The sequence below is a fragment of the Bos javanicus genome, chromosome X (genome assembly GCF_032452875.1).
Source record: "Bos javanicus breed banteng chromosome X, ARS-OSU_banteng_1.0, whole genome shotgun sequence".
In the NCBI taxonomy this organism is placed as follows: domain Eukaryota; kingdom Metazoa; phylum Chordata; class Mammalia; order Artiodactyla; family Bovidae; genus Bos; species Bos javanicus.
Window position 1 is genome coordinate 96,610,535 of NC_083897.1, and position 12,099 is coordinate 96,622,633.

At 40.7% G+C, this 12,099-nt stretch overlaps 1 protein-coding gene across 9 annotated transcripts in view; it reads right to left on the minus strand.

Annotated features, from left to right (window-relative positions):
• Window positions 1-7,003: 7,003 nt before the first annotated feature.
• The window catches only part of HEPH (hephaestin), a 146,075-nt gene continuing 140,979 nt past the window's right edge, over window positions 7,004-12,099 (minus strand). For 6 of the 9 annotated variants that reach the window (XM_061410290.1, XM_061410295.1, XM_061410292.1 and 3 more), the window contains 2 exons: window positions 11,532-11,576; window positions 7,004-7,929 (listed from right to left, as the gene is read on the minus strand). In XM_061410290.1, the coding sequence (XP_061266274.1) occupies window positions 7,697-7,929; window positions 11,532-11,576 (278 nt within the window). In that variant the 3' untranslated portion in view covers window positions 7,004-7,696. The remainder of the gene's footprint in view (window positions 7,930-11,531; window positions 11,577-12,099) is intronic. The other 3 variants (XM_061410296.1, XM_061410293.1, XM_061410289.1) reach the window with 1 other exon arrangement.

Genomic DNA, 12,099 nt, shown 5'->3' on the forward strand with positions numbered 1-12,099 from the left:
CAGCAAGGAGATCAAATCAGTCAATCCTTAGGGAAATAAAGCCTGAATATTCATTGGAAAGACTCATGCTGAAGCTGAAGCTCCAATACTTCGGCCACCTGATGCAAAGAGCTGACTCATTGGAAAAGACCCTGATGCTGGGAAAGATCGAGGGCAGGAGGAGAAGGGGGCAGCAGAGGATGAGATGGTTGTATGGCATCATTGACTCAATGGATATGAGTTTGAGCAAACTCCAGGAGGTAGATAGTGAAGGACAGAGATACCTGGCATGCTGCAGTACATGGGGTCACAAAGAATTGGAGATGACCGAGTGAACAACAGCAACAGAAATTTTTTTATGACAACAAAACTATGAGATTAAATATCAATTAAGATTAAATATCAATTACTAGAAAAATAATTGTAAAAAATACAAACAAATGGAAGCCAAACAATATGCTTGTAAATGAACAAGAGGTCACTGAATAAATCAAGGAAGAAAAATAATACCTAGAAACAAATGACACTACACTAAAATCTAAAACATATGCATATTAAGTTGTTTCAGGCATATCCAACTCTTTGCAACCCTATGGACTGTAGCCTGCCAGGCTCCTGTGTCCATGGGATTCTCCAGGCAAGAATACTGTAGTGGGTTGCCATGCCCTCCTCTAGGGGATCCGGGATGCAGCAAAAGCAGTGCCAACAAGGAAGTTTATAGTGATACAAGCCTACCTCAAGAAATGAGAAATCATCAAATTAAAAACCTGAGCTATCATCTCACCCTGGTCAGAATGGCCATTATCAAAAAGTCTATAAACAATAAGTGCTGGAGAGGATGTGAAGAAAAGAGAACTCTCTTACTCTAGGGTGAGGGTATGAATTGATACTATGAAGAACAGTATAGAGATGATTTTTTAAAAATGGGAATAAAACTACCATATAATCCAGCAATACCACTACTGGGAATATACCCTGAAGAAACTTTAATAGAAAAGGACACATGTACTCCAGTGTTCACTGCAGCACAATTTACAATAGCCAGGAAATGGAACCAACCTAGATGTCCATCAATGGATGAATGGATAAGGAAGTTTTGGTGCATGCATACAATGGAATATTACTCAGCCTCAAAAAGAAATGAATTTGTGTCAGTTAAGATGAGGTGAATGAACCTAGAGCCTTTTATACAGAGCTAAGTAAGTCAGAAAAAAAAAAAGAACAAATATCATATATTAATACATATATATGTAATCTAGAAAGATAGTACTATTGAACTTATTTGCAAGAAAAGGATGGAGATAGAGATGTAGAGAATGGATCTGTGGACACAGCAGGGGAAGGAGAGTGTGGGGAAAATTGAGAAAGTAGCATTGACATATACACACTGTGAGTGCTTAGTCGCTAAGTTGTGTCTGACTCTTTGCAACCCCTTGGAGTGTAGCCCACCAGGTTCCTCTGTCCATGGGATTTTTCAGGCAAGAATCTTGGAGTAGGTGGACATTTCTTCCTCCAGGAGATCTTCCCAACCCAAATATTAAAACTGCATCTCCTGTATTGCCAGGTGGATTATTTACCACTGAGCCACCTGGGAAGCTCTCTATATACATTACCATGTGTAAAATAGATAGCTAGTGGGAAGTTGCTATAACACAGTGAGTCCAGCCTGGCATTCTCTGATGACCTAGAGGGTCAAGATTGGGAGATTGGTAGGAGGGAGCCTCAAGAGGAAAGGGATATTTATATATACATATAGTTATGAGTGATTTGTGATGTTGTATGGCAGAAACCAACACAGCACTGGAAAGTAATTATGATCCAATTAAAAATAAATTTAAGAATGGGAGTGATATCCAAACTATACTTTTATAAGATCTCACAGTTTGCTGTAGAAAGGATGAAAAGTGGAAATGCAAGGGTAAAAGTATTAACAGGGAAGAGGCTATTATATCTATTCAGTTGAAAGGTGATAGTGGCTTGTACTTGGGTGGGGTGTAGAATTTTTTAAAATAGATTGGTTTTGGATATATTTTTAATATACAACTGGTACAAATTATGTTTAGATTGGAATTGAAAAGTGCAAGATAGGGAGGGCTGACAGATTACTCAAGTTTCCACATTGAATAGCTTCATAGATGGTGATATTTGCTAAAATGGGATACAATTGATGAAAAGCACATTTAGTGGGGAAAAGCAGTGTTTCTCCATTAGACTTGTTATAATTTGAATTTTATATTACATTCTAAAGATATAGTACATTCTCAAGCCCTCTCTTAGTCTGACCTGGAATGCTTTTTCACCTATCTACCAAGTTTCTCCTCATCCTTCAAGATTCAGCTGAAGTATATTCTCTTTGATATTCCTCCTAATCCCTCCCAGTTATCTGGTTCTTCCATTTGCTTTTAGAGCACTTTAGTTATAACTGTCTTCTGTACTGGAAAATGATATCTAAAACACTGTCTTAATTTTTTTACAAGTTGTAACAAGAGATTGGATGGAGGTATGCCCAAGGTGGCTGACTAGGAAGACCCTGATCTCACCTCCTTCCATGGGCATAATGAAATTGCAACTATTTATAGAACAACTATCTATGAGAGCAACCCCAAAGACTAGCAGAAATGATCTGCTACAGCTAAAGATATAAATAATGAATCACAACAAGATGAGTAGGAAAGACAGATCTTTTATATGTATATATATATATATACACATATATATATAAAATTGAGACCCATATTCCCTGGTAGATGACCATAAAAGGAGGATAAGCACAATTGAAGTGGTTCTTCCCAAGGCTTAAGGGAATGAGCCACATATCTGGGCTCTCCAGCTGAACCAGTCCTGTACCAGTAAGATGACCCATAGAACATTTGATTTTGAAGGCCAGTAGGACTTACTTTTGGGAGAGAAAGAGGGCTATGGGAAACAGAGACTCCACACTTAAAGGACACACACAAAATTTCACATGCTCTGATATCCAGATCAGAATCATTAATTTAAAAGGTACCTAGGTGAGGTCTACTTACCGATTTTCAGGAACCACTTAGAGAGGCAGGAGATGGTTGAAACTCACCCTGAGAACATTGACACTGGAAGCAGCAATATATGGGAACTCATCATACCAAGAGGGTTTCCCTGGTGGCTCAGTTGGTAAAGAATCTGCCTGAAATGCAGGAGATCTGGGTTCAATCCCTGGGTTGGGAAAATCACCTGGAGAAGGGAATGGCAACCCACTCCAGTATTCTTTCCTGGAGATTTCCAGGGACAGAGGAGCCTGGTGGGCTACTTTCCATGGGGTCGCAAAGAGTCAGACATGACTGAATAACTAATAAACACACACATCATACTAAGAGGACACTGGTGTTGGTAAGTACCATTTTGGAATCCTCCCTGTTGCTTACTAGTTCTGGAACCTAGTCCTGCCCTCCAGCAATTTGGCACCAGGTCTGGGACACTCCAGGTCAAGCAGCTAGCTGAGTAGAAACACAGGCCTACTCACCAGCAGGTCAGCTTCTGTAAGATTCTCACCACCAAGCCTTTCCAGAATTGGACTCACCCACCAGAGGACCCAGGAATGACCCCCACCCACCAGTGGATCATTATTAGACCTGGAATCCATCATCATCCACCAGGGCTTGGGCACAAGCTCCAGGACCCCCTGAGTCCTGGTATCGCCCACCAGTAGGACAACTTCAGCTCCAGAAACTCTAGGTCCCATAGACAGAGACCCCAGGATCTGATTTTGCCAACCAGTATGCTGGCACTAAACTTGGCACCAGGACTCACCCACCAGCAGGCAGGCATCAGCTCTTGGATCAACAAGGCCCTGCATGCAGCTGTGATAAGATACAATGTAATCACCAGTAGCCTGGCACCAGCCCAAGGATTCCCTGGTACCTTGCCCTGTCCACCTACCTATACCAACTCCAGGACTACCAGGGCCATGCAAAGTGACTTAAATCCCTAGCTCCATCCACCAGTGTGTTGGCATTTGCCCTGGGTCACCATGGGCCCTGGAACTGGATACCAATAAGCCAACACCAGCTCTGGGAACCTCTGGCTTTAGCCAGGGACCTGAGACTTCACTCTGAAAGTCAGTTGACCAGCACTAGACCTAGGATCTAGCTTCACTACTTGTGTATGAGCACCAGCTCTGGGACTTCAGCAGGCTTTCATCTAGCTGTGTCAATATCCACCCCATTCTCTAGCAGGCCAACAGTACCCAGGATATCCTGGGCCTGGCCCTACCCAGCAGCCAATCAACATTTGTTCTGGGATCCTTGACACCAGAGTCAGCCATCCTGGGACCTTGCCATACACACTGGTGGACCAGCACTAGCTCTGAGATCTTCCTGGGGCTTAGTAGCCAGTTACCCTGTGACATGGCCACAACCTGTCTGTGGCTCAGCACCAAGACCTGGACCCCCCTGACTGTGAACAGAGCCATACCAGGACATGGCCTTGTCAACCAGTGGCTCAAAGACTGTTCACAAGACTGCCTGGCAGCCAACTGGACAAGAGAACAGTCCCACCTACCAGTGTCTTCACAGTAATCAGACCCACCACAACAGGACACACAAAGCCCACAGAGAGGACACTCATAAAGTATATTGTCTTTTCTCATTGAAGTTGTGATTTTCCTGGCTCTTGGTATGATGGAGCTCTGAACCATATTAAAACAATCTATTTTATGAGGCAATAACCCTGTTTGTGTTTAGCACAAGTACTGGCATAATTTTGTGTTAAAATGGCTATGCAACTTTCAGAGACTTTGCTTTACTTTTCTATTTTGCTTGGTTTCTCTGGTGTCACTGAGGCTCCTGTTGATCTCTGCCAGAGCTACTTATTGTCTCTGAATAGGAAAAGGGATTCTCCATCTTGCAGGCACAAAGAGTACTTCCTGGGCTGAAACTTGCTATGTTGAGATTCCCCTTACTGTTTCTTTCTCATGTCTAATTGGAGGAGGGGAGTCTCTGGCCAATAGAGATGAAGAGCAATTTCCAAGACTACTTGACATAAGCAAGGCCCCAGTCCCTCATTCCAGAGTCCCCAAATCCACCTGGGGTTGTCACTAGAACTCCTTTTGTTTTTACTTTGGGCTGCAAAGATGCCCTGTTATTGTGCTTCTCTATTCTTCTCCAGGCTCCCTTCTTCTTTTCTATCTTTTTTAGTCCTTACATCATTGTTTTTAAAAAAATTCCCAGTGTTTATTTATCACCAGAGAGAGATGTCTATGGTAGCTCATCTAAACTGGAAGTCCAATTTATGCTTTTCAACCATCAGTTTTCTGTGACACAGGTTCAATCCCTGGGTCAGGAAGATCCCCTAGAGGAGGGCATGGCAACTCACTCCAGTATTCTTGCCTGGAGAATTCCATGGACAGAGGAGTCCAGAGGGCTATAGTCCATAAGTTTGCACAGAGTTAGACACAAATGAAGTGACTTAACATGCACACAGAGTGAATGTAAAGCAATAAGCAGGGGGATAACACACAAGTCCAGGTAGCAGATGGCTGTGCTTGGTAGCAGTGAAGATAGAAACAAATGAACAAATTAAAGTTATTTTGTAGGAAAAACAAGATTTACTAATGTGCAGACTTTGGGGCTTTTTGACTTGAGCAATTGAATGATTGGAAGTGCCACTTAATTGTCAAAAACATCTCCTCCATCCCCACAAGGAGCAAAACCACCACAAAAAAATTAAAAAATGTATCCCTTTCTGAAATATATGGACTTTAGCTTATATTCCTCAATCTGGAGTAGGATTACACACTCAAAAGAAATGTATCTCCATCCCACCTATTTCTCTTTGTCTCAGATTCATGACTGAGACCAAGTTAACAACCTTCCAGCTGCATACAAATTACAGCTAATAATTGAGTAGAGTTCCCAGAGTGGACTGGGTTTTCAATAACCTTCATGTTAACAATACACCAACAGAGTTCTGTTGTTTATTTCATTGATGATGCAATGGCTAAAATACCCTAATTTGATTTTATCATTAACAGTCCAAATCTTCTCCCACCTTTACCCCCGATATGTTTCTGAGATTTCCAGTAAAGCCTGACATAAAGCCATTGACCAGAGTTAACCAAGAGGAATGATAGGCTCTGGCTTGTGTTTTATCATCCAACTTTCAACATTATTTATCAACTCAACACCATTTCTGCGGGTTTCTACACTTCAGAGGGTTGCTAACTTGGCAGATAAGTTTGCTGGAAAGACAAAAAGAGGGAAGTTGGATCCAATATGGATAATGAATGATGGAGATTAGTGGAGTTTCCATGATATAGAAGGATGAAGCAGATATTTGGAGTTGAATAGATGAAGGTTTGAATCCTCACTCAGTTTTTAGCTGAATGGCCTGAGGTAAAAATCACTTTCTCTTATCATTTGCTTGCTGAAAAGTACAGCAAAAATGTCACCCTGATAGAACTAATGGAAGTCAAATGCAATTAGGTATTAGATGTTTTGTAAAATATAAAACACAATAGATTTAAGTTATTGTTTTCACTGTCCTGATGCTTCTTCCATTCTCTATTTGTCATGTAAAATGATACAGTGGATACCATAGTAAGAATGGGTCTTTTCTGTGTTCTTTGACCGAGGTTTTAGAGAGGGTTGAACTTGTGACAAAGGAATATTGCTTTAAATTACCAGAGGAAGGACTCTATAAAATTGCAAGTAGACATCTCATACCCCCAACTACCAAAAGAGCTCACTAGATCTGTGCCCTCCTCTCCTTGCCCAGTGTAAAGGTTTGAACCTAGTTTCAGCCCTCTATTTCCCTCTGGCAACATTTCTTAGCATCTATGATATTTTTGGCACTTATGGATCTTGAGATCTCCTCCGGGACAGCTTCTTCACTTTCCAAACACAAACTTGAAGCATCCACAAAGGATAGGCAGACTCATTCTATGCCCACCCCTAAACACTTCCACCAGTCTCACCGAATGCTCTCTCTTTCAGCAACAATCACAACCTTCAAGAGACCACAGAGACAGTCAAAATCAACAAGTTCACTCTTATGGTGTTATAACAAGCACTTTAATATGTAGAATCTTCTGATGAAAGCATGGAGAGGACACTCAACATTCCCTTCAGTGCAACTGTACCAAGAACTTGGAATACTGGCTTCCTGAGGAGTTTCTGTCCCCAGAGGTTGTAGTTGCTCTTGGCAGTAATATTGCATTTACCCACTTAACAAAAATGGTCCACTCTCAAGAAAAGTAAAAATATAATTTGGATCTTTAAATCCTACCTCACTTATTTCCCATCATGCTATGTTCTTAGTCTTTAGATATGGATTATTGTCACAGCTCACTTAGCCTTGGTTCAGAAAAAATTTGCCTAAGTTCTGGAAAGCAATAGAGACTTAATCAATGAACCTTACTTTTGGCATCTACTTTGTGAGAAAATGTTTCAGTTTTTAGAAATTACCAGATATTCCAAGTGTCAGTGGGTGATATAATCTAGCTATTGAAATTTGTGATATGAGATTCCAGGGGACTCAGCCCCAGATGCCCAAGTGGAACAAAGAAACTAAAGAAAAAGAAAGAGTACAATTTCCATACAAATAAATAAGTGAAGAAATACTCAGATGAGTTTGATTCCTTCCTCTGCCTTTTCTACAACTCATACCCTTTAAATGCATGTCAGCTGCTAGTCCATGGCCTGCTGAGAGTATATTCCAGATGTGCAGTTCCAAGATCCAGCTGTTACTGCTTGAGAGACAGAAGCTTGAAGCTGTCATCCAGGATGGACCTCCTGTTGCGCCGTAACTTCCTCTGACGATGCTGGTACCACACCACACCTCCAAGAACCAGAGCAATGAGCAGGAGAATGACACCCATGGCAATCAAGACAGAAGTCAGCATCTCAATATCCTTTATAGGGATTTGCATGCCCAGCATCTTCACACTGCCTTCTCCAATGTTTCTGGGAATTGCTACTGAAATGGAACAAGAGGAAAATGGGAACCATGGGCTGGAGAGTACTCCTGAAGACATATTTTATAATCAACTCTGGAAGAGGAGAAATAAGCTCATCCAAATAGGACAGAAGAACGGTTCTTATACCTCAAAAGATCAGCCAGTGATGATAGACTCAGTGGTTATAGGGAATCAACGTAACAAAACGACATAGTTGAGAAAATCCTTAAGAAGCACTGAAGCTCCAATGCCCCCATACAAAGAACTAGGACTCAGAGTGAGAAGGGCCTTGACATATTTCCTAAAATATATAAAGGCTTATGATGTAGCAAAAAAAAAAAAAAAGAATTTTTGTTGCATGGCTCCAGAAGGTAGAACTAGTAGTAGTAGGTAGAATCTCCTGCGAAGCAGTTTGACTCAATTATCTAGCTTATCAATACTCACTTTGACAATTGGGCCATGATAAGAGTGTGCCAATGTTCTGTCTGGTCTCTTGCATCTTTGAGTCATTATAACACTGATGTCACATTGATATTTCTAGGTGAAATATCTAATTTTCTTAGTCCCCAGCATATGAACATTTGATGACCCCCGATTAGCCCATGGAATAAAGCTCAGACTCAAATCAGACATTCCAACTCTCAGAATCACGTTCTAACCTACCCTACTCTTAATTGCTACTCTTCAGCCATAACAACTCATTCCTTGTTCTGCAGAATAGGTGATCCTTTTTTCAGGCTTTCAAGATTTTCTCATGCTGCTCATTTGCCTGAACAGCTTTTCTTCTTCCTTACCATTCTATCCCCAGCTTAAAACATTATAGGTCTCAGCAAAGATTTCATCAATTCAGCTAGACAATTAATAATGTTCATGTCTCAGTTTGGGTTATATTTATGGAAAATATTAAAATGCACACCCCACAACTTAGAAAAAAAATAATGATCCTCTATTTGGTTTGCCCAAAGCACCTGTACTATTTGTAATCCAACAGTTTACTTGCTTGGGCCAATTGACCCAAGCTACCCTCAATTCTGGCTTTCTGTCTCCTCTTTTATAAAATGAGGATAATAACCATGCTTAATTTTTTAAAATTATTTTTTAAATTTTATTTTATTTTTAAACTTTACATAATTGTATTAGTTTTGCCAAATATCAAAATGAATCTGCCACAGGTATACATGTGTTCCCCATCCTGAACCCTCCTCCCTCCTCCCTCCCCATACCATCCCCCTGGGTCGTCCCAGTGCACTAGCCCCAAGCATCCAGTATCCTGCATCAAACCTGGACTGGAAACTCGTTTCTTACATGATATTTTACATGTTTCAATGTCATTCTCCCAAATCTTCCCACCCTCTCCCTCTCCCACAGAGTCCGTAAGACTGTTCTATACATCAGTGTCTCTTTTGCTGTCTTGTACACTGGGTTATTGTTACCATCTTTCTAAATTCCATATATATGCGTTAGTATACTGTATTTATGTTTTTCCTTCTGGCTTACTTCACTCTGTATAATAGGCTCCAGTTTCATCCACCTCATTAGAACTGATTCAAATGTATTCTTTTTAATGGCTGAGTAATACTCCACTGTGTATATGTACCACAGCTTTCTTATCCATTCATCTGCTGATGGACATCTAGGTTGCTTCCATGTCCTGGCTATTATAAACAGTGCTGTGATGAACATTGGGGTACACGTGTCTCTTTCCCTTCTGGTTTCCTCAGTGTGTATGCCCAGCAGTGGGATTGCTGGATCATAAGGCAGTTCTATTTCCAGTTTTTTAAGGAATCTCCACACTGTTCTCCATAGTGGCTGTACTAGTTTGCATTCCCACCAACAGTGTAAGAGGTTTCCCTTTTCTCCACACCCTCTCCAGCGTGCTTAATTTTAATGTTTATTGTGAGGTTTGAGTTAATATTTATAAATATTCAACATAGTTCTTGGAAGATAGCAAATGCACAATAATTGATCAGTTGTTACTATTTCCCCCCACCTTTAAAAATAATGTATAGCATCCAGAACTACAATTATTGTTTCTGTGTCTCATTCTACTTTGAATCTCCTCGAAAATGGTTATTATGTCTTATTATTTTGGTGTGTCTGGCAGTCAGCATGTGTTTGATGAATGTATACTTGGATGAATCAATATTCTTACAGAACTGAGAGAAGATGTAATAAAATGAGTTCAGTCAGAAGCTGGGAAACATCCTGGTCTTGAGTTCACATTCCACCACTGACTTACTTCTCTTGTGACCTTAGAAAAATCACTTTCCATCTCTCAGTTTCTCATGTAGAAAATCCTGGACTTTTTTAGATCACCAGTTCTGAGGGGGTTTTCCCACTGTTCAACATTGTAAAACAAGCAAGAGCTTATGAAGATATATGTTTGTATGTACATACTGGTATGTACAAATGTATATACAAATGTATGTACAAAACATGTATATGCATGTGTGTTAGTCACTTAGTCATGTCTCACTCTTTGCGACTCCATAGGCTGTAGCTCACCAGGCTCCTTTGTCCATGGAATTCTCTAGGCAAGTATACTGGAGTGGGTTGCCATTTCCTTCTCCAGGGGATCTTCCCAACTCAGGGATTGAACCCAGGTCCCCTGCACTGCAGGCAGATTCTTTACTGTCTGAGTAACCAGAGAAGCCTGCAAATATGTATATACATACACATATATGTATGACACTCTGCTCTCTCTGCTTCACCTTTCCACTCCCTAACCCCTGGAGAACATAACCTAGTTTCCTGGTTGACTGTTTTTAAGATACTTAGGCATATAATTGTTCAGTCAGTAAGTTGTGTCCAACTTTTGTGACTCATAGACTGTAGCCCTCCAAGATCCTCTGTTGATGGGGTTTTTCCAGGCAAGAGTACTGAGTAGGTTGCCATTTTCTTCTCCAGGGGATATTCCTGGACCAAGGATTGAACCTGCATCTCCTGCACTAGCAGGCGAGTTCTTTACCACTGAGTCCCCTGGGAAGCCCAGGCAGGTCATCAGGTCTTTTCCAAATAGAGCTGAAAAATTTCCAGACTGAACTGAAGATCTCTAAAATCTGATCTAGACCTTCATAACTTTCTGAATCTTTCTCAGTTTAGATGCAAATGAGGAAGAAAGTAAAATAATTATTTGAACCTAGCCTGGATAGGACAAGAATCTCTGTTTTCTTGAAGTGCAGAAATGGCTGGTCCCCAAAAGTCAACTATTTAGTATTCCATGTGTCTTAGTTTCACACTGTTCTTGTGGGGAATTCATATCTGTGCTGTAGCTCCTTTATGCACAACTCAGTAAGACTTTGAATTTTCTTTCCCCTCACATATTAGGTGAGAGGATAAGATAGCAGCCTTCAACTGGAGATGAGGCCATTTCCCTCAACTAAAGTGGCTGGGCATGGGGGTCAGAGAGAATAAATCTGCCGAGAGAAGCTTAACTGGAAGCTTAACTGGAAGCTTAACCTTAGATTTCTTGCTTCTGAAGTCTTAAATAAATCTCAGGATTCTTCCTGTTAGCATTGTAGTACAGCTTTCAGTCATGTGAAGCCCATTTTCTAGAGGCGCTGCACCTTTCCCCGAATGCACAACATATATAAGTACCAAATCTGTGTGTCATTCTCCCTACCTTTTCCAATCTCTTCAGGGATGGTGGTGGTAGTGCTTAAGTGTTCTGGAGGAAAAAAAAAAAAAAGAGGTTAGTCTTATTATTCTTCCTACCTGTTCACAGGCTTGTTGTAGGAGGTTAGCATTGATTGGAGGGAACTCTCTGTGATATAGTAAGCAAAATGGAGGTGACTGGAATTAACTAGCTTGTAGTCAAAGTCAGTATTGGTATGTGGATTTGATTTTTTAGCATTGATACAAATATGAACAAGTGTATAGGCTTGGGAGTCCAAAAAGTAAATCACCACTCTACCAATATTAACATATTTATTGGCACTTCATCTTCATTATTGTTATTTTTGCCACACTTTTCCAGCTTTCCTTCAGGAAGCCCCTGGTCTTTGTTAAACCCATCCATACATATTCAATCTCTCTGACTATTTCTTCCTCTTCTTGCTTTAAAGGGGCTGAACTCTTCTCTGAGGACAATATTTCCTTTGCATCCTCTCAATACTACTTTGAGATCACTTATTCCTCCCCTTTTTGCAAAGACTCATGTCTTTCGAGGCTCATTGCTGCTGATGCTAAGT